The 23,958-nt window shown below is 34.8% G+C and overlaps 1 protein-coding gene across 4 annotated transcripts in view; it reads right to left on the reverse strand.

The window, feature by feature from the left end:
- Window positions 1-23,958, reverse strand: part of LOC149794760 (vitamin D3 receptor-like) — a 140,953-nt gene that overhangs the window by 76,814 nt on the left and 40,181 nt on the right. The window contains exon 1 of one of the 4 annotated variants that reach the window (XM_089964396.1): window positions 4,660-4,781. The exons of the other annotated variants lie outside the window; for them this stretch is intronic. Coding sequence (XP_089820522.1) covers window positions 4,660-4,690 — 31 coding nt within the window. The 5' untranslated portion in view covers window positions 4,691-4,781. Of the gene's footprint in view, window positions 1-4,659; window positions 4,782-23,958 lie in introns of those variants that run through there. 4 annotated transcript variants of the gene reach the window in all.

The following is a 23,958-nucleotide window of genomic DNA, read 5'->3' on the forward strand; positions in this document are numbered from 1 at the left end:
AAAATATATAAAGATTCAATGTTTGTCTGTTTAAATCATGACACTTTTCTAGAGTTATTTCTTTTTGCAAACTTCTAATATCTATTAAATGAACAATCACACATTCCTTACATGTAATTAGCTGATATTCTCAAGCAAGGTGACAAAAATAATCTCAACATATGAATCACCCAGAACTTTGGAATCATGAAAAGCATGTTTATTGCTACCATTTGTCTTTCTTTAAATTTCTGAATACTGAATCATTTCAAACATTCTTATTGTTGTTGTGGGGTTTAATGCCATTTTTCAGCACACGATATGCTATGTATGGCGGCCAGTATTAATGGTGGAGGAAAAACCCAGGAAAACCCCAGGAAGAACCACCGACAACGAGAAGCTACTGACAAGCTTTCTCACATACCCATATTAGCCGAATCCTAGACTCGAACCCATGCAGAAAGAGGTGAGATGGCAGTGATCCATAACGGAGAGCGCTTTAGACCAATCAGCCACTCGAGGCCCCTCAAACATTCTTGAGAAACACCAAGATATAAAAAAGGCAACAAGTACATTTTCTTCTGTGCTTGAGTTAACTTGTTCAAAATATAGGACATTACAGAAAGTCTTCGTCATGTTCTATAACTTTGAAACAGATAACATGAATGGAAAAGAAATGAACTTTCTAACTGTTATTTTACACACACACACACACACACACACAAACACACACACACACACTCAGAGCAATTGAACTGGCATATTTCAATGTATTTTTCAGATATATGCATAGACTAGGTCGGATAAAATTCAGCACAAGGCTTAAGTGACAAAAACAATCATGTTATTGAAAAACAAAATATGTGCACAAAGCCTGCTTCAGATTTTTGTACAAGTTACTATGTTCATTAATGAGTACAAAAACGCAAGCAGAAACCTTTGACAAGTTTTGAAATCCATGTGTGACTGGATTTCAGACTTGTTTGCAAACAGGTGGTGATAAGCGTTTTGGTGAAAACGATATGTGATTGCCTAGAAGAATAGTGATGAGAATTTTAAGATGGTAATTATGGTTGCCTTGTTAGTAGTCAGATGATAATTATGGTTGCCTTGTTAATAGTCAGATGGTAATTATGACTGCCTTGTTAGTAGTCAGATGGTAATTATGGTTGCTCTGTTAGTAGTCAGATGGTAATTATGGTTGCCATGTTAGTAGTCAGATAGTAATTATGGTTGCCTTGTTAGTAGTTAGATGGTAATTATGGTTGCCATGTTAGTAGTCAGATAGTAATTATGGTTGCCTTGTTAGTAGTCAGATGGTAATTATGGTTGCTCTGTTAGTAGTCAGATAGTAATTATGGTTGCCTTGTTAGTAGTCAGACAGTAATTATGGTTGCCTTGTAAGTAGTCAGATGGTAATTATGGTTGCCTTGTTAGTAGTCAGATGGTAATTATGGTTGCTCTGTTAGTAGTCAGATGGTAATTATGGTTGCCTTGTTAGTAGTCAGATCAGCAGTATTTTCATTCATATTCTACTACATACCGTTATAGTGTTATAGTGAAAAGCCCATGTTGCAACAGCAATGAATTCAGAAGGAATAGCCATAAGAAGATTTACAAGATGGTTGGTTTGAGTTGGTGTTTTATGGCACATGAACAAGGAAGGTTATATTGTGCTGAGGCAAAAAAAAGTGCCTTGCTCTAAGACAGAGCAGTAGCTGATGACTACCAAGGTAGCCATTTCAGATCAGCATCCTTTTAATATTGGAGCAATCAGCACAAGCATAAGCCTTCTCTATAGCTAAACTCATTACTGGCAATCAGCACACACAAAAGCCTTCTCTATAGCTAAACTCATTACAGGCAATCAGCACACACATAAGCCTTCTCTATAGCTAAACTCATTACAGGCAATCAGCACACACAAAAGCCTTCTCTATAGCTAAACTCATTACTGGCAATCAGCACACACAAAAGCCTTCTCTATAGCTAAACTCATTACAGGCAATCAGCACACACAAAAGCCTTCTCTATAGCTAAACTCATTACAGGCAATCAGCACACACAAAAGCCTTCTCTACAGCTAAACTCATTACTGGCAATCAGCACACACAAAAGCCTTCTCTATAGCTAAAATCATTACAGGCAATCAGCACACACAAAAACCTTCTCTACAGCTAAACTCATTACAGGCAATCAGCACACACAGGTCTTCATTGTACGTACAGCTAAAATCATTACAGGCAATCAGTACACACAAAAGCCTTCACTGTAGCTAAACTCATTACAGGCAATCAGCATACACAGGTCATCACTGTAAGTACAGCTAAAATCATTACAGGCAATCTGCACACACATAAGTCTTTATTGTAGCTAAAATCACTTAAGGCAATCAGCTGACACATATAATTCATTGCAAGTACAGCTAAAATCATTACAGGGAATCAGCAGACATATTTATTTATTAGTAGTACAGCTAAAATTATTATATGGAACCAGCACACATATAAGCCTTTATTGTAGTTAAAATCACTTAAGGCAATCAACTGACATATAATTCATTGCAAGTACAACTAAAATTATTATAGGGAATCAGTACACATATATGTCTTTATTAGTAGTAATACTAAAATCATTACAGGTAATCAGCCAACACATGTCTTCACTGTAAGCACAGCTAAAATCATCACAGGCTACCTGCCCACACATACACCTTCATTGTAAGTACAACTAAAATCATTACATGCAACCAGCACACATAGCCTTCACTTTAGCTAAAATCATTAAAGGAAACACAAAGCTTTCACTGTAGCTAAAATCATTACAGGCAATCAGTACACACATATGCCTTTCTTAGAAGTATGGTTAAAATTATTACAGGCAATCAGTACACACATATGCCTTTCTTAGAAGTATGGTTAAAATTATTACAGGCAATCAGTACACACATATGCCTTTCTTAGAAGTATGGTTAAAATTATTACAGGCAATCAGCCGACACATGCCTTTATTAATAATACAGCTAAAACCATTACAGGAAATAAGCACACACTTATGCCTTTATTAGAAGTACAGCTAAAATCATCAAAGGCAACCAGCACACACATGCTTTCCCAGGAAGTGCAGCTAAAAACATTACAGGCAACCAGCATGCACATGCCTATCCTGGAAGTGCAGCTAAAAACATTACAGGCAACCAGCACGCACATGCCTATCCTGGAAGTGCAGCTAAAAACATTACAGGCAACCAGCACACACATGCCTATCCTGGAAGTGCAGCTAAAAACAATACAATCAACCAGCACGCACATGCCTTCCTTTAAGCATTATGTTGCATGTTACACAATGTTTAATCTTTTATTAGTTTTCAGTTCTGATAACAGTACCTGTAAATACCTGAGACAATATATGCAGTCAGTGTGAATTATGTGGATTATCCACCACATGAAAATATTATTCCACCAGTATTTTATTTAACATAGCACACACTGGAATTTATTTATGACTCAAGTTTCAGTTAGGAAGGCATGGTCAATAGTACCATGCTTTAATTAATTAGTACACAACAATGTGCAAAGAAAATAATGAAATAATGTATTTATGAATCATGTTTTAACGGCATTCAATTTTGCAAATACAGTTGATTCAGCATTCTTGCAATATAAAATTATCCCGAATTACTGATCCTTATGTAATTAACTACATTATATCATATCATATTTTGGAAAAGAAATATATTCGTGAATATAGTTTCGTGTTCAAAATGGATAAACTTGCACGCATGAAAAAGTATTCTGATCTAATTAATCATGTACAATCATCCGAGTCAGGCTGCAACATTTACATGTGTAAAGGTTAAGTTTACTTTACTGCTTGTAAATGTTTACAAAATCAGTAACCATGAAAACAAATATGCACAGTGCATCTGGTATTAGCCAATGTGCATGTCCGGTTGTATTATCAACTTTTATTATCATACAAAATATATGTATGTATACAAAGTAATATCACAATGACTTAAATATATATTATCCAAAATGTCAGATATTTTCAACAAAGATATTTTTTACAAACTGAATCGTTTCATAAATGCGGCAAACAGTTGTAAGATGACAGGTACGGCCTGCACATTGTCAGTGGCTTACATAATAACAGTTTTCAGCTGTATACATGAAGTCTAACATGCATAAATAGAAAAATGGTTGAATTTTAAACTGGGTCAATTAAATCAAATTGATTTTGGTCACTGTAAAAGTAAAATTTTGATAAATAATATGGCCTTATTTCTGTACACAAGTTTTTCAAACTAAATTTTTTAACGGAGTTTCACTGATACAAAATTTTCTTACATACATGTACTACTGTAAGTTTACATTTATTCACTTAACTATGTCATGTATGTAGTAACATCATAGGGCATTTCAGAACAATCACAGCTTTATTGTGGAAACTAAAGGTAAAGCTTGAAAACTGTAAATCTAAGTTGCAAAAAGAGCTTGGAAGATAGACCCTTACCCCATTTGGAAGATAGACCATTCCCCCCAAATGATGTGATGATAACTGACACAGACTACATGTACAGATACATCAAGTGACAAGTTAAAATATAAAACTACAAACTCTACAAACACCAAGAGAAAACCCAATATTCTACATATGTTATTTTTAAAAAAATCTTACCATCTGGCTCTCTCCACTGGTGATAAGCCATAGTTAATCTAAATTAGCTAAACTAACAATCAGTTTCCACACTAAATCATAATGAACACTTCTTATACAGATCTGAGCTTCCCATGTTTGAGCTATCTGTGCCAGTAACAAACAGGTATCTCATACACAGGTGATAAAGTACCATATATATCTGCTTATAAGTCAAATAAAACTGCTAAAAACAAAGACCTTAATCTGCAGCAACATAATATGCCTGCAGATAGGGTCTATGCTCTTTCTTCTACCGATTACTCCGAACAAACTGCAAATACCCAGATATGCTGGCACATTTTGCAATGGCAGATCTGGGTCTTCGTAGTTCGCAGTTGGTGTCATCTTATAAGCAAGTATATACAGTATGTAAAGTCAATTATTCACCACTAATATTACATTATGGAGCAAATCCAATATCTTGCATTGCTGTAGTCATTCTAAACTAAATGGATAGAATCAATGACCTGAGAATTGTGTAAGGTCACTTTTAGGCCATGCACACCCTGTCAAATAATTATACCGCCATATTTTGGCACAGTAGGATGGTTGGCAAGGTTGATAAGTATGCATCACTGAAAGAATTTGTATTGAAGCAAAATTCATGCTAGTTAAATATTCAATAGGATGATTATGAGAACTGAGATAGTACAAGCATAGGTAGAAAACAGACAGGCATGTAAAGATCTTTAGAAACACGTGCACATTTTTCACAGAATGGGGAACTGTCATAAGATCTCTGAACACTGATATTTTTTATGTTAGGTACCTTACTTAGGCAACATTGCAGGTTGCCACTTGGTAAATATTGCAGCAACAGAAAAATCAGTATCCATGTTTGTACTTTGTCTTGATTTTCTCAGTATAACTTAATGAAAATTACAAATTTTGTTTCATGTCCAAGAATGTTCAAAAATGTAAAGAACAGGATAGTCCACCATACAGGTAAGTTTATGACCTATGATCTTCATAATAATCTACTGAATAGGACCTGAAATACAGGATAAATTATGTTTGGGACACATTTGCTTTGAAATTTATAAGCACTTAATGATGTTACCACATGTTCACTCCACACTGATCCCATCTTTTACACTTCAATGATCAACAGAATCAAAATTAATTTATACTTAAAAACATGAAAGGGCAAATCTGGATGATTTAAATTATATATACAAATAATACTCAAATTTAACACTTACAAAAAATGTGAGTTAAATGGAAAAGAAGACTTTAAATTGTATGCTCTTCTTTCTTTTTCCAATGGATACATTTTTAATCAGGGAATGTTGATTTAATATTCAGATAAGGAGGCCTAGGATTTTAGGGGTGAAAAAAATTTCCAGTTAGAAATCTTGAATATTAATCCTCTTGTTCTAATATGTAGCCAAAAAGACCTTACTCTATGCATCATTTTAAACAAAATACAACCTTGGTTGGAAAGAAAAGAAATGAAAGGTGTGGAAGAAATTATTTTAGATTTTCAAACATTGCTTACATCAAATATGTTAATATTTTTCTGCTATTATCTGAATTTAGGTAAAATCTGTTACCATGTCTCTTCTTAAGACTTTTAAAGCTTATATGCATGTATATACTATACATGGATGTCCTGAACCATTTAGGACCATCATGGAGGTGGTGTAGGGTGGGGTGGGGTTGTTTGAAGAAAACAAAATTGTGGTCCCCACATATTGCATGTTGAAAAAATGTACTCTGATTTGTAAAAGAGATAAAGTTGCAAAATCTGTGAAAGAGTAGCAGTTTTGTTGAGGGGTAGGTTCTTGTTGCATTTTATCAAAATAAGATACCCACAGCAGTTCTTTGTTAACATGTGTACTGCTATCAAAGAATTCTATTAAGTTTCCAATATTTGCAAAGTCCTACATATAGCTTTTGCATGGTATGAAATGTGGCAGTCCCATAATCCTAATGCTTTAAGTCCAATTGATAAAACCTGTGATTTGTAAATAATTACATTATTATTTGAATCATCTATAGGTAGAAAAATTAGCATATATTCTGTATGACCCATTAGTGAGACACTCCAGTACATTTAAGCTTGATATTATTAAACAACTTCACAATTTTCAAGAGCAAACAGTTCATATGAAAAAATACTGTTATACAAGGTTGTCATGCTAGATTACAAATGGCTGGCAACCTCAAATAAAAAATGTAGGTCAATTTGCTGTAAAGAGTCAGGATGTGCATAATGTTTACATTCTGGACTAGGCATCTTACTATATTAAAAACCGAAGCAAAAGCAGGTCACACTCCACATACAGAACAAACAAATTTTGGTGAGGTCAATGTCAGTAAGAAGTTGTACAGAATACTATTTTCTCACATGAATGGGGCTCATTTGATGTTTAACTGCACATGACACATGTAAGGTTATACTGTGACATGAAAATTTAATAAAGTGCCTTAAAATTTGAAATTTAATCAACAGCTGCTAATATTACCTGGCTTGGACAGGATTTGAACCTGAACATGCTAGCCAGTAATCCACAGCAGTTACCACACAAATATAGACTACCAATACTTTCAACAGAGCTGTTGATGAGGAAGACTTCAACTAAGAACTTTTCTCTATCTTCTTGCTTAAAAAATGTCTTTTGATACACTTTCTACAATATTTATTAAATAAGGCTGCAACAGTTACATTTACTGCCTGGAAACTAAATGAACATGAACCTGGTTGTCAGTGATGTAGGGATTTGATTTTCATATCAAAATGGGTCATCACTGAAGAAAAAAAAAACAACCAACAAAACTAATGAGAATTGGTTGTACCATGCATTACACAACATTGTAACTCAGACTGATTTACTGATGAGAATTGGTTGTACCATGCATTGCACAACAATGTACCTCAGACTGATTCACTGATGAGAATTGGTTGTACCATGTATTACACAACATTGTAACTCAGACTGATTTACTGATGAGAACTGGTTGTACCATACATTGCACAACATTGTACTTCAGACTGATTTACTCATGAGAATTGGCTGTACCATGCATTACACAACATTGTACTTCAGACTGACTTACTGATGAGAACTGGTTGTACCATGCATTGCACAACAATGTACCTCAGACTGATTCACTCATGAGAATTGGTTGTACCATGTATTACACAACATTGTAACTCAGACTGATTTACTGATGAGAACTGGTTGTACCATACATTGCACAACATTGTACTTCAGACTGATTTACTCATGAGAATTGGCTGTACCATGCATTACACAACATTGTACTTCAGACTGATTTACTGATGAGAATTGGCTGTACCATGCATTACACAACATTGTACTTCAGACTGATTTACTGATGAGAACTGGTTGTACCATGCATTGCACAACAATGTACCTCAGACTGATTCACTGATGAGAATTGGTTGTACCATGTATTACACAACATTGTAACTCAGACTGATTTACTGATGAGAACTGGTTGTACCATACATTGCACAACATTGTACTTCAGACTGATTTACTCATGAGAATTGGCTGTACCATGTATTACACAACATTGTACTTCAGACTGATTTACTCATGAGAATTGGTTGTACCATGCATTACACAACAATGTACCTCAGACTGATTTACTCATGAGAATTGGCTGTACCATGTATTATACAACATTGTACTTCAGACTGATTTACTCATGAGAATTGGTTGTACCATGCATTGCACAACAATGTACCTCAGACTGATTTACTCATGAGAATTGGTTGTACCATGCATTACACAACATTGTAACTCAGACTGATTTAATGATGAGAATTGGCTGTACCATGCATTACGCAACAATGTACCTCAGACTGATTTACTGATGAGAACTGGTTGTACCATGCATTGCACAACAATATACCTCAGACTGATTTACTCATGAGAATTGGCTGTACCATGCATTACACAACATTGTACTTCAGACTGATTTACTGATGAGAATTGGCTGTACCATGCATTGCACAACATTGTACTTCAGACTGATTTACTCATGAGAATTGGCTGTACCATGTATTATACAACATTGTACTTCAGACTGATTTACTGATGAGAACTGGTTGTACCATGCATTGCACAACAATGTACTTCAGACTGATTTACTCATGAGAACTGGTTGTACCATACATTACACAACATTGTACTTCAGACTGATTTACTGATGAGAATTGGTTGTACCATGTATTACACAACATTGGTTGTACATACCAACCATGCAATGCATGAAAAAAATATTATTTCAAAGAATTTATTTTAAAGAAGCATCATTAAACTTTGTAAGCTACTGCAGTTTCTTGTAGCCATCATGTATCCTAATAAAGTGTCATATAAACGTATCTGGTACAGAAAGTCAGGTTTCATTAGGAATTTATTATCATGTACATATATGTGGAAATGTGAAACAATCTCGTGATGATTGTACGTTTAACATAAATTGTTGGATATTTGCAATAAATATATATTCTGAATCTTGATAAAAGTAAAAGTCTACAGTAAAAGTAAAAGACTACAGTAAAAGTAAAGGACTACAGTAAAAGACTACAGTAAAAGTAAAAGACTACAGTAAAAGGACTACAGTAAAAGACTACAGTAAAAGTAAAAGACTACAATAAAAGACTACAGTAAAAGTAAAAGACTACAGGAAAAGTAAAGGACTACAGTAAAAGTAAAAGACTACAGGAAAAGTAAAGGACTACAGTAAAAGTAAAAGGCTACAGTAAAGGTAAAGGACTACAGTAAAAGTAAAAGACCACAGTAAAAGTAAAGGACTACAGTAAAAGACTACAGTAAAAGTAAAGGACTACAGTAAAAGTAAAGGACTACAGTAAAAGTAAAAGACTACAGTAAAGGTAAAGGACTACAGTAAAAGTAAAAGACCACTGTAAAAGTAAAGGACTACAGTAAAAGACTACAGTAAAAGTAAAAGACTACAGTAAAAGTAAAGGACTACAGTAAAAGACTACAGTAAAAGTAAAAGACTACAATAAAAGATTACAGTAAAAGTAAAAGACTACAGGAAAAGTAAAGGACTACAGTAAAAGACTACAGTAAAAGTAAAAGACTACAGGAAAAGTAAAGGACTACAGTAAAAGTAAAAGACTACAGTAAAGGTAAAGGACTACAGTAAAAGTAAAAGACCACTGTAAAAGTAAAGGACTACAGTAAAAGACTACAGTAAAAGTAAAAGACTACAGTAAAAGTAAAAGACTACAGGAAAAGTAAAGGACTACAGCAAAAGTAAAGGACTACAGTAAAAGTAAAAGACTACAGGAAAAGTAAAGGACTACAGTAAAAGTAAAAGACTACAGTAAAAGTAAAGGACTACAGCAAAAGACTACAGTAAAAGGAAAAGACTACAAGCTAGATATAGCATGTACATTGAATTTTGAGAATTAAGTTTACAGGTTTTTGCATAGCTGCTAGGCGCTTATAAGAAACGAGAGAGAGAGAAAGTAATCAGTGTCTTGTGAAAAAGTGTTAAAAAAATTAAGATAGCTGTTTTTTTTAAACACATGTATTTCATGAAGAATTAGCTGAAAATATACGTTCCTTCTAAAAATCATATCCTATCTTGTAAATAAATACAGTTGTTCCACATAGAAGTACAGCCCTCATCAAAAGAAGCATCTGAGGAATGAGATACTTTTATAACTTTACTGTAAGTCGATTACAGTTATGAACGATACTCCACAATGCTCTGTATAATTCATAATGCTCACGGTTCAAAAGCCTGGCATAAAGAAGCAGTGGTGTCTTGTCTATTGTTTCTTTCTTGAACAAAATCAAGCCTGTGTTACTGACTCCATTCTGTGTTACTGACTTCATTCTGTGCTACTGACTCCATTCTGGGTTACAGACTCCATTCTTGTGTTACAGATTCCATTCTGTGCTATTGATTCCATTCTGGGTTACTGACTCCATTCTTGTGTTACAGGCTCCATTCTGTGCTACTGACTCCATTCTGGGTTACTGACTCCATTCTTCTGTTACAGACTCAATTCTGTGCTATTGACTCCATTCAGGGTTACTGACTCCATTCGTGTGCTTTAGCCAAATAATACTCATCCTAAGCAATCATGAATTAATTAATCTTTGCCTAAGATCTAAAACTTTAGGGTATGTGATGACTGAATCTGACTTTTAACAATGTGGGTCTTCATTGGCATAGCATATAAAGCAATGCCACATGCCTGGTTCATAAAGCCCTAATGTTTCATTTAAAAACATAAGCAATTATGTATACAAAAGAACAGTATCATTCCAGCATGTCATTAAATTCGCAGCAATTTGTTTTGGAATTCGGAGTTGAGGGGTTTGATTTGTTGGGAAAAAATAATGATATTAAAAAAGGAAAACTTTGGGACAAAAAAATTTGGTATTGAAGATTCTTGCATACCGAGGATTCAGTTTAGAGAAGTTTCAATGTGTATAGTTTTAGTGAATACTGACACTCTCCCATAAGTGAGTTTACTTTGGAACTGGTTTATATGGCCATACAGTCAAGGACGGTTGAAGGAGCTGAAGCAGGCACAGGTCCCCAATATTTCTATCTAACTGAACCTGAAGGAACTGTACTGCAATAGACTGGTGCAACAAAAATCCAGAATCTTTATCTTCTCATTGCGTATGCATTCCTATCATACTGTGCAGGAATCAAATTTTATCTATATCTTGTGAAATTTAAGCTTGATATTTTACAATATACCACTAATCACACATGTGCTGGAATTACCTAAATTTTGCTTCTATCTGTTTTCTCTTAGTTTTGTATGTAAGGCAACATTTCTAAATATGTATAATTTTTGATATTTCACCTCACAATTTAAAAAAATACATATGGAATTATGCAAAATGTGGACTGTTCATGATGACATGTTTCATGGATATTTCAAATACTGTACAATTTACATTTAATATGGACACTTCAGCAAGGATGGTAGAATGTACACCTTGATTCTGTGCATGCTTAAAGTATCTGCATATCACAAGGATTCCTGAATAATAAACATGCTCATATATTGTTTCTATGATAATAAGAGGCCCAAGTGAGCCTGATATGACTCATCTAGCAGAGAGTTATAAAAGCCAATGCCAGATCAGCTGACCAAGAAATCTGGGTTTGTCTGCAACTTTATGATATTTAAATGTTTTTCTACTTTTTTTTACTTTTGCATATCATTTACTCATACATAGGCTCCTTCTGAGAAATTATGCTAATTTATTTCCAGTAATTATTTTCAGCCAATCAGTGACCAACATTCTTTTAAATACAATATTTAACATACCACCAAACATAGGCTGGTTTCATGCCTCATGTCAATGGTTTTATTACAGAAGTGCCTAGGGCATGCAAGGACCTTATTCCAGCCCTAGTATACAGTATATTTTAAACACGTGCATTGGTTGTGTAAACTTCTGGTCATACATGAACTGTATTTTTTAAACACATGCATTGGTTTTGTGGGAATCAGGCTATACAAAAGCAGTATATTTTAAATGTGTACTGGTTGTATGGGTTTCTGGTCATACATGAACAGAATGTTTTAAACACATGCACTGGTTGTATGGGCTTCTGTTTATGCATAAACAGTATCTTCTACCATAATGGTTGTGTGGGTTTGCAACCATACACAAATATTATATTTTAACACACTGCTTGTGTGAGTTATAAGCTATACATGAACAGTGTATTTTAACACTGGTTCTGTGGGCTTGTGGCTACACTCTAACAATATATATATTCAAACACAACGGTTGTGTGGCTTGTGGCTAAACATGAAGAGTATATTTAAACACAATGGTTGTGTGGCTTGTGATGAAACATGCAGAGTGTAGTGAACACATTGGTTGTAGAAATTGTGCTATACATACAAGAGTATATTTAAGCACTGGTTTTGTGGGCCTGTGACTACATGAAGAGTGTATTAAACACAGTGGTTGTGTAGAATTGTGGCTATAAGCAAGTGTAAATAAACACTGGTTACATGGGATTTTGGTTACACATAAACAGTCTTGCTTTTTTGTACTTTTCCAATGTAGTTGACATGGAAAGCTTATTTCAACTACAAGTAGGTTTGACTGACTTTCTTTTTGGTGAAATTACCTTTCACTTCCTAATTCATGAACCCTTTTTCTCTTAAATTAAACTTTTAAAACTTTTATGGCTTTCTGATGTCTGTGGCGGCTAACTGCATGCAGCTGCCTTTAGAAAAGTGTACTGTAATCGGCACTGCATGTGATGAATTGCAATAAGGGACCAACCATTAATTAAATGTTTAAGTTGGGAGAGAGCTTGGAATTTTGAAAAAATAATCTCTCCCCCCCACTGTGAAACATTTTCTTGCTGTGATTTGTACCAAATAAAAGACATTATTATATTACATTATTTACAAAACATCTTCTCCCCATAATCTAAGATCAACTTTAACAAACAGTTCAAATTACAAAAACTGTGTAATTCAGTTTTCAGGGGGTAAAATATAGGACTCATTCAATCTGCTGAGTCAGCTAAATCCTTAAAAAATGTACATGCGATATTTCAAACCTACAAATTAACAAACTATTGAGAAAGCTACAAGTTAAAGATTGAGTTGGTATTTACTGCAATATTACAATTCAAATTTATCAGTATAAATGTCTCTCTACTTCGGTACTTAATATTTTTTGACTAAGTATTATACTGCATGCAGTTACTACATTCTACATTTGTGCAGAAAAGCCTAAAGCTATACCTAAGCAGAAGTGATCATTAACGGTTATGTATACATGACGATCCTGCTTAAAACAATTTCAAAACACAGTTGCTGGAGGGATAAAACAAAAATGTATATATACATTTATATTCTTCTACTTTCATAATGTATTTTTGTATGCATTTGGAGATGTATTTACTTGAGAAAAATATTGGTTTTTTTTCATGAGAGAAACCTGCATAACGATACTTTGCTTAATGTTACTGATAATACTTCTTTTTTACGTTTTAGTTTATATTTTAGTAGAGGGCTTCAAGGGAGATAAGTTGCTGTTGTTGTTGTTGGCAAGCTTTCTCACATACCCACATTAGCCGAATCCAAGACTCGATCCCATGCAGACAGGTGAGATGGCAGTGATCCATAACAGAGAGCGCTTTAAACCACTCGGCCACTCGGGGCCCCTGAGATAAAGTGCATTAAATAATTGAGGTATATTTTTTAATAATAATAATAATAATAATAATAATATTAAACAGCATAGAACCTTATAGGCCAGCACATTATACAAGCTCTGGGTCAAGGCTTCATGCATTTATATACTGGTTTCATCAGAAAACTTTAATTTGCAGCTACTAAGAGCCATTAACTCATCATGTACATATCAGCTCTCTGTATGCATTTCCTTGACCCTTTAAATGGCAGTTCATGTACCCTCAGAAACTAGCCCTGGACTCTCAAAGTTCTCAGAATGTGAATACTGCAGATGTACATTTTCCAATAGGTTATATACAAAAGTAACTGTTAGCAAGAAATGAAAAAATAACACAAAAACATAAAACAAGAGTCCCTCAATAGGACTGATGCTCTTTTTTTCTTCTGAAAATCCCATGTCAATGCAACCATCTGTTAAGGGGAAGCAATAACAAGTTTTTTATGATGCTCATCATGGCAGCCATACTGGATATTAGATTAGCTGTTTTCATTTAGGACCAACTAGACACTGGATGAAGCATTATAGTTAAAGGCCACAGAAAAGATATATATATATATTAGGCAACACATACTGGGGGCCCCCGAGTGACCCAAGTGGTCTAAAGTGCTCTCCGTTACAGATCACTGCCATCTCACCTCTGTCTGCGTGGGTTTGAGTCTAGGATTCGGCCAATGTGGGTATGTGAGAAAGCTTGCCAATAGCTTCTTGTGGGTCGGTGGTTCTTCCCAGGGTTTTCCCGGGTTCTTCCTCCACCATTAATACTGGCCGCCATGCATAGCCTATCGTGTGCTGAAAAATGGCGTTAAACCCCACAACAACAACAACAACACATACTGTGAGCAAAAGAACATCAATCACAAGATATCTCAAATGATATTACATTAAACTGTTATTGATTTGTTTAGTCATTACAGCATCAAATGAATTCCTTAATGAAGTTAAATTCAAAGGTGATTGTGTTTACACATTGTTTCTTTCTTGGATAATTGATACAGGTGTCACCAACAGAGCTTGCAACGCCCAACTGCCTGTGGGCTATATGGGTCAGTCAACTGCTTAAAATGAGGATAGAGAACGGAAACGAATCTTTAATGTGAACAGAGAAGTGATAAATTTCAAACATTTGCTTCTCAGAAAGATATCTGATTACTACTTACCATCTGTCTTGCAAATGAAAGAAAATGGGGAAAACACCCCAATATAACTGATCAATTGCCACAGGATCTATACTACAGACATAATAATAACCAGTCCCTCACATTATGTTCCTTTAAGAATGTGATGGCATGTCAGACCTTTATATTAAGATTTTGTATTGATATGCCCAAATCAAAAAGAAAACAATCCTACTAGCAACAACTACCCTTTATTATTATCCTTGAACAAGTATGGGGACCTCAGCAAATAAAACTTTACAATCAGTCTTGATTGGTATTGCTCAATAATCAACTGTTGTTGTCAATAAATAGATTAATTTTTAAAATCACAGTGGCAATTGGGTGAAATTCTATCGTTTATCATTTTCTTTTTTGTTACAGCATTCTTTAACCTCCTTTTTACAATAATTGTCACCAATATCTGGCTGCCTTATATACACAGCTTCTGTTCATTAGAATGCCCTTACACAAGCACTGATAGTCAATGTCAGAAGATTACTAAATCTTTAGTCACAGATCTTAATCTATTTGGAGAAATATATTTTAATTCCAATACTCATGAGTACTCATGAATATTAAATAGTCATTGATCTTAAAACAAACATCTGATTAAATCATTTTCTTGCAATATCAGAACCAATTACTGGTCAGAATCAATTCCCGACTTTTAAGATCTAACTGCAAATAACATGGACTAGATCTGCTGCCATATAATACACCAACAGATAAGCAAAGTGGTTTGTTCTACTGATTATTCCAAAAAGAAACTGAATAGTTCCAGATTTTCTGGCACATTATGGACTAGATCTGCTGCCATATAATACACCAACAGATAAGCAAAGTGGTTTGTTCTACTGATTATTCCAAAAAGAAACTGAATAGTTCCAGATTTTCTGGCACATTATGTGAAGGCAGATCTGGGTCTATGTTGTTGCAGTTGTACCCGACTTATAAGCGAGTATAGATAGCACTTACTATAGGACACACGGTACTAATTGTACGGAAGAACTGTGAACCAGTCTAGAAATGGGTGAAGAAATGATAGAGCATTTACAGGTTTGGTGGTCCATAATTGGTTAATAATGAAAATTAAAATTTTAGGAAAAATATCTTTTGAGAGCTTGTCCTATATGTAATGTAAAAAAAATATTGACAAATTTCTACTGATACAATTTTATCATTTTTACAGGCTTGACTCAGGAGTACTCAATACTGAAAGTAGCACCTGATTCATTTGGTGCAGAATCAATAACACGTGTTTCATGCACATGTATGTAAACAAATTGCCGCGGGTCATATGGTGTTCTCCACACATAAGCTTGCACCAAGGTTAGATGTGCACGAAAAATTATAGGTGTCATTATCATCACCCATAAATTTTAAGTTATTGAATTTTGAATATGACAGTGTTTCCATATGTTTACCATTGGAGTGGAATTAGTACCGTGAGTCCTATATGCGACCTATACCATAATAGGAGCTTGTTGTTTCCATGGTTACCACGTGCATCCAGGGTATCAATTTGGTGGTTTTTACACATGACAATGATAATGGAGTCTTTTTATCATGGTTTGCATGTGATTTTGGAGAAAAATTCTATACAAAAGACAGATGGGGATGGTTTTATACACTGGAGAGTGGAAGTAGATAGCTCAGGCCATAGGGAAAAGAGCACAGTATGGCCTGATGGCAGAATTTCATATGATGGTACCCATAGATTGGTCTGTATGGTTAATTACCATTTAACACATGCAATAATTCCCCAAAATGGGGTGGGGTGGGGTAGATTTTATATGTAAGCCACTTATGTCACAATCACTTATGTATCAGTACTGATCATTTAACTTTAGAGACACACTCAGCAGATCATAGCAGAGAACATTGTAAAAATAAGGACTGTGCACAAAACTGCACATGCTGCATTGCCTCAACCTGTAAATTGAATTATTATATGTCGAGTCACATTGAATATCAATTATACCGGTCTTATTTCTTATCCTAGAATTAAACTCCTTGACACCTATTCTATGTTCAGCATGTTTCTCATATTGGTACATTACATTTTTGGGCAAACAGTATTGGAACTTTTCTGCATTCCTTTTGTTGAGGGAGCAGGGAGGGACATTTTCACTTAAAATAATAGTTTTCAACCCTTCATTCCCAATATAAGTCTGCAAAAGTCCTATCTGTATTGCATTCTTTACACAGGCAGTTTTTCTTCCCCAACCTCCCTTCATACAGTTGAAACATTCTTGATGTATAACTGCATGGTGAACATACTGCTCTCTCCCACCAAACCAGATCTTTTTATTCTTCATGTACCAAGTCCCATGATAGAAAACCTTTATACTCAGGGTGTTGCAACTTGTGGTCTCAGAACACATTATTCCAAATCTCAGCATTTGATTATTGCGTGCACTAAGTGATATGGGTTTTGTTCACCATATATGTTGTTGTGAATAAATGAAAACAAGCTTCATGTCAGAAATATGGTTTCATATTTGAAACAAAAGCTATTTATTAAACCTACATTGCTCTGTTCTTACCATCAAGTAATAGTAAGGAATCATTTAGCTGTAAATTAGAGCTTGCTATTTGGTTTGCCAAATCAAGGTGTATTACCTCCCCTTTGACTGTAATTGAGTGATTGCAATGTTTGCTTTGTTTCTCTTTTGTTCAATAATGTATGCATTTTTTCAGCTTTATATTAAAAAGTAAGTAATTTAACACTGCTTATAGTGGAAAGTAGCCACAGTAATGATTTTGAGACTTTTTCTTAACTTTTTATGAGCTTTGGGTAAATGTAGGTATATATTTATGTATTAGACAACTTCAATATGCAATTCAATTCTATTACTTAAATTTAACAAGTAGTGTATTCAGTGACAATTTTTATCAGTGTCTGCATATTGCATAGAGACATGAACTTGTCTTGGCATAGCAAAATTTTTCACACATTTCTCCACCTCCAGCATACTTAATAGCTTGAGTCATAACAGTTTGTGCATACACTTTCTGTCTCCAACATCAATGTCAGCATTATAGGAACTTTGGATAGCTTTTTCAAATTTGTCTCTTGCTGTCCTTATGTAACATACCTCATGTTGATGTGTTATTTGGGTTGATACACATTCCCCCACCCCCACCCCCGTTGTGGGGAACATTACCAGGTTTGAAGAAATTACTCTGTCTATTCTTTGCTTATTCACCCTTCCCCATAGTTTTATACTAAAAAGTAGCACTATGTTATTTAATTATTCAGTATAATAAAGCTTATGGAACTCTTCCTTGGCTTTTATACCTTTTTATTAACATTTGGGGGTCATGAATCACATGTGATGATAGTTTAAATAAGTTTGGAATGTCAGCATCTCTTGATGCTTCATGGGTGTGTGTATTTGTTTTAGTCACAAAAGGGCAACGGCCTCTTATCATTTTGACCTGTCATGTGGCACACTTATTTGTTTTGTTTGATTGATGTGAATAGGGATGCACTGTATCTTATTTCTGTGAGAGTCAGCAAGAAAAGAATTGCAATTTTAAAATTTAAAACATTTAAAACTTGTCTTATAGCCAGTGAGAGATGAAAATACAATGCGTCATGTAATTTGATACCCTGTGATGTCATACTTGCTGATGTCAGCATGCTTGTGTTTCTTTTGTGTAGCATGCATGCCATAGAAAGATAACATGAAGATGCAAAGGCAGAAAACAATTATTTTAATAACAAGAATAAGCCATTAATAAGTACAATACAACACAGCAACATGTGATGCGGATGCAATTTAACTATAGATATTGGTATCACATAAAATGCTATTGCACTATTATCCATGCACAAGCATGGCCAATTCTTTCTTACAATTATGCTCTAATATCAAGGAGTAAAATACAACTTTTTCAAAAAAAATTAAATCTGGTTATAGGACACACGGTACTAATTGTACGGAAGAACTGTGAACCAGTCTAGAAATGGGTGAAGAAATGATAGAGCATTTACAGGTTTGGTGGTCCATAATTGGTTAATAATGAAAATTAAAATTTTAGGAAAAATATCTTTTGAGAGCTTGTCCTATATGTAATGTAAAAAAAATATTGACAAATTTCTACTGATACAATTTTATCATTTTTACAGGCTTGACTCAGGAGTACTCAATACTGAAAGTAGCACCTGATTCATTTGGTGCAGAATCAATAACACGTGTTTCATGCACATGTATGTAAACAAATTGCCGCGGGTCATATGGTGTTCTCCACACATAAGCTTGCACCAAGGTTAGATGTGCACGAAAAATTATAGGTGTCATTATCATCACCCATAAATTTTAAGTTATTGAATTTTGAATATGACAGTGTTTCCATATGTTTACCATTGGAGTCGAATTAGTACCGTGAGTCCTTTATTGCCATTACATGAAAGGGAAATAACTCCATATTTAACAGGGAAAACATTTCATGGCAGAGTAGTATACCTTAGTTATTAAAAGATGCTTTGCTGAATTTGAGTGACACACAAATCATGGTTAATACTGCAATGTCCAAGTCAGTCTAAATCAACAGTATATGAAAGTAAATTGCTGTTGGATTCCCGCGTTTGAAACCTTGATATATAAGCTATGATGTTGAAAACCATTAAGTTTTTAATTATATAAGTTGGAACTGACTAGGAAATGTATGCAGCAAACTGTACTGCCAGCTTAAATTCTGTCCAGTGATATGGTGTGGGGAACTAATAGATGCTGCTAGTAACCATGGTAAGCATATTTAAATGACAGCAAATAGGTCAGCAAGGAGGAAATATGTCATCCAAGTAACTGTGAGGAAATATGTCAGCCGATGAGCCAGAAAGCTGTGAGGAAAATATTAAACCGTCTTCTGTCTTAATTTATAACTTCTTAATTCATTTCTATACATTGGGTGTTGCTTAACACTAAACACTTTCCTTGGTTTTGTCTGAAGAACAGATTATCCAAACATTCATGAATAACAACTGAACCATTTTTTTAACAACGCTTTGGTTTGGTGTTTTACAGCACAGCAACACAAATAGGTTATTTAGCACTGAGGCATTTGCCGAAGGACATATCATGATAGGTGACATGGTCTGATCTAATGGTAGGATCTGCGCTCAGACCCTTCTGGTCATGAATCTGGCATGCTCACAAATGTGCCAATGGGAGCTCCTTTTTAAAGCAATGACTTGTCAAGCTCCTTTTTAAAGCAATGACTTGTTAAGCTTCTTTCTAAAGCAATGACTTGTCAAGCTCCTTTCTAAAGCTACGACTTGTCAAGCTCCTTTCTAAAGCAATGACTTTTCAATGCAGTGTCATCTTGTTAAAAGTGGGACAGCAATGCATGCATGAAATGACCCAAATGTAAAACCTAACCAAGATGTAACAGACATACAGATGGACAGACATACAGTGGTAACACTACCATCAACCTGGCCAGGCATACAGATGATGTAATCATTTATGTTTTACATGATGTACATAATCCAGGCAGGTGAATAGTAAAACACTGTTCATCAGAGTAGGTCTAACATACAAACATAATCCTCCACAAAATTGGTTTAAGGTTGAATGTTTAAATTTCTTAACTGATTACTGGGTAATCAGCTGATAAACACTGATCAACAAAGAGCTGAAACAGTATAGTCTGTTTCACATGTTATGGTTAAATTTGTTACAACAGTTATGAAGTCCTTGTTTTGTTTGTAATATCCATACCCATGTTAGTCAGTGGAAGGTCCCAGAGTACAGAGTTCTATTTTTGAAACAATGCATTCACATATGTTAGGACAAAATTACTTTAGGCTTGGTATGCCACAGGTACCGTATATACTCCCTTATCAACTACAAACTGCACCAACCCTGATCTACCATTGCATGTGCTGGCAGATCCGTGTTTGTGCAGTTTGTTTGGAGTAATGAATAAAACAAACAACACAGCCCCTGATCTGCAAGTGCATTATGCAATGGCAGATCAGGATCTTTGTTGTTTGCAGTTTGACTCATTGTATTAGCAAATGTATATGGCAATCACAATGAACATTTTTTTGTAATGTTTTGCATTTAGATACACACCATGGATCATGGTTTACCTTTTAAAACTGAAAATGGTATAATTAAAATATGACAAGAATAAAATATGAGTGGGAAAAACTCTCATGAAAATAGTTAGTGGCATTCTGATTAAAGTTCCCTAAAATACTGGATTGTAAAATTCTACTTCTTGAAGACTGTGTGTGCATTTAGAAATGCTTAGTGATTTGATAAATTGTATATCCATGGTAAGTAATGATCGTGATTCACACTGCTATTTGTAGAAAAAACAACTTTCATCATCCTTTATGTTATACCGTAAAGATAATGTTAACCCCTCCTGGCAAAACATACTTGTCTGTTTTGGCACATCCTTGAAAAGTACACTTAGCTACCATTTCCTGGCCATTATATTGCCAATAATGTCTTAAATGCACCACTAAAAATCCAACCAACAACAATTTATTATTTGCACTTTATATGCATGGTTATATACAAGGTTGACTTTTGCATGGTTATGTACAAGGCTGACTTTTGCAAACCTATTTTAAACCTGAAGGTAAAATAAAGAATGCTACCGGTAGAAGTCCTTAATGTTCTTGATAAGATGTTAATGGCAGAAAGGTAGGGATGAGTGACGACAGACGGAAGTGTAACGAGATTTCCATTGTCATCCATCTGTTACCTTCCTTTTATCATAGGTGATAATTCTATGTGTGCTAAGTCATCTGTTGATGAATGAGGCCCCTGGGTCGTTCTTTGAGTTATCAAGTTGTGGCTCCTGGGGTGTAACAAAGAAACTATTGAGATCCTCAGTAAAGAACCATACATAAACTTAACAAGCATGACAATACAAATTCAGACATTCAATTAAAATTGGCCCCCCGCCCCTTGCATCCATGCTCACCCGCTGGGACATTACCAGAAGGGAAATATTTTAGGTATTGGTGGGGTATATCAAGCAACCCCAGGTGTATTATGTTTCACAAATAATTGTTACATGTTTCTGGAACAAAATGCTTTTCTGCAGAAAAATAACTCTTAACAGATCTGCAGAAGAAATTGAGGAAAAAATAATTTTTTGTAGGTTTGCTGTCAATATCAGAAGATAAAATATTTTCTATGATTTGCAACAGAGTTCAGTTAGAGCTTAAAAGTATGAAAGATTTTGCTGCAGATTTGCAGTGGAAATCAGAAATAAACAAACTGAAAATATCGTCAGCAGAAATCAGTAGAAAAGGGGCAGTTGCTAATGAAGGGTGTTTAATGAACTAATTTATTTCACCTGAAAAGTAATGGTCCACTGGGCTGTTTAGTTATGGGATTTGCAGATTTTATGTACCTAGCTTCAAGAGCTCAATATCGGTCAAATAGTTTTGAGATCCACTGAACTTCCATCGACTGTTCAGCCATTTTTCCGTACAAGAACAGTGGATTTGCAGAGGACCACATACCATTCAGCTACTTAAAAGAATTAGTTGCTTTCTGGACGAAAGTTAGAAGTTGAACTTTATAAATTTCTTTCCTCTTGGGATTTTGGAAATATTCATTCTATCAAATCAGTGTTTATTAAGGTTATGCAGTAATATGGAATTCAGGTTAAATACTCAACAAAGAGATGAACAGAATGTTAAAAAAGATGCAAAAAATTTATAACCCTTTCTTTGTTTACTTAATGCTGAATCTGCCCAATATTTTTGACAATTGCCCAATCCCATTTGTCAAATATTGAGGGGTCTTTTTACCCTTCGATGCCCAACCCCATTTGTCAAATATTGAGGGGTCTTTTTACCCCTCGATGCCCAACCCCATTTGTCAAATATTGAGGGGTCTTTTTACCCCTTGATGTCCAACCCCATTTCTCAAATATTGAGGGGGTCTTTTTACCCCTTGATGCCCAACCCCATCTGTCAAATATTGAGGGGTCTTTTTACCCCTCGATGCCCAACCCCATTTGTCAAATATTGAGGGGTCTTTTTACCCCTTGATGTCCAACCCCATTTCTCAAATACTGAGGGGGTCTTTTTACCCCTTGATGCCCAACCCCATCTGTCAAATATTGAGGGGTCTTTTTACCCCTCAATGCCCAACCCCATTTGTCAAATACTGAGGGGTCTTTTTACCCCTCAATGCCCAACCCCATTTGTCAAATACTGAGGGGTCTTTTTACCCCTTGATGTCCAACCCCATTTCTCAAATATTGAGGGGGTCTTTTAACCCCTTGATGCCCAACCCCATCTGTCAAATATTGAGGGGTCTTTTTACAAGTTATGAACTCGTTCAAACTACCAGATAGACTGTACAAACAAGTTATGAACTCATTCAAACTAGACTGTACAAACAAGTTATGAACTCATTCAAACTAGACCGTACAAACAAGTTATGAACTTATTCAAACTAGACTGTACAAACAAGTTATGAACTCATTCAAACTAGACCGTACAAACAAGTTATGAACTCGTTCAAACTAGACTGTACAAACAAGTTATGAACTCATTCAAACTAGACTGTATGAACAAGTTATGAACTCATTCAAACTAGACTGTACAAACAAGTTATGAACTTATTCAAACTAGACTGTACAAACAAGTTATGAAATCATTCAAACTAGACTGTACAAACAAGTTATGAACTTGTTAAAGCAAGTTATGTACTCATTTAAGATTTAAACAAGTTTTTAACTCACTTAAATAAACTCTAATCTTGCTGAAACTAGTGATGTAACAATTCATCAATTCATACTTATATTTTATATGACAATATGCTAAATCTATATTGGTACTTCTGCCAATATACCTCAACACATATTACTTCATGTGTGTTATAATACATCAAATTATAGCACCTGATGTATAATTATGATACAAAGCA

The sequence above is a fragment of the Sinohyriopsis cumingii genome, chromosome 7 (assembly GCF_028554795.1).
Source record: "Sinohyriopsis cumingii isolate HCF-2022 chromosome 7, ASM2855479v2, whole genome shotgun sequence".
Lineage (NCBI taxonomy): Eukaryota > Metazoa > Mollusca > Bivalvia > Unionida > Unionidae > Sinohyriopsis > Sinohyriopsis cumingii.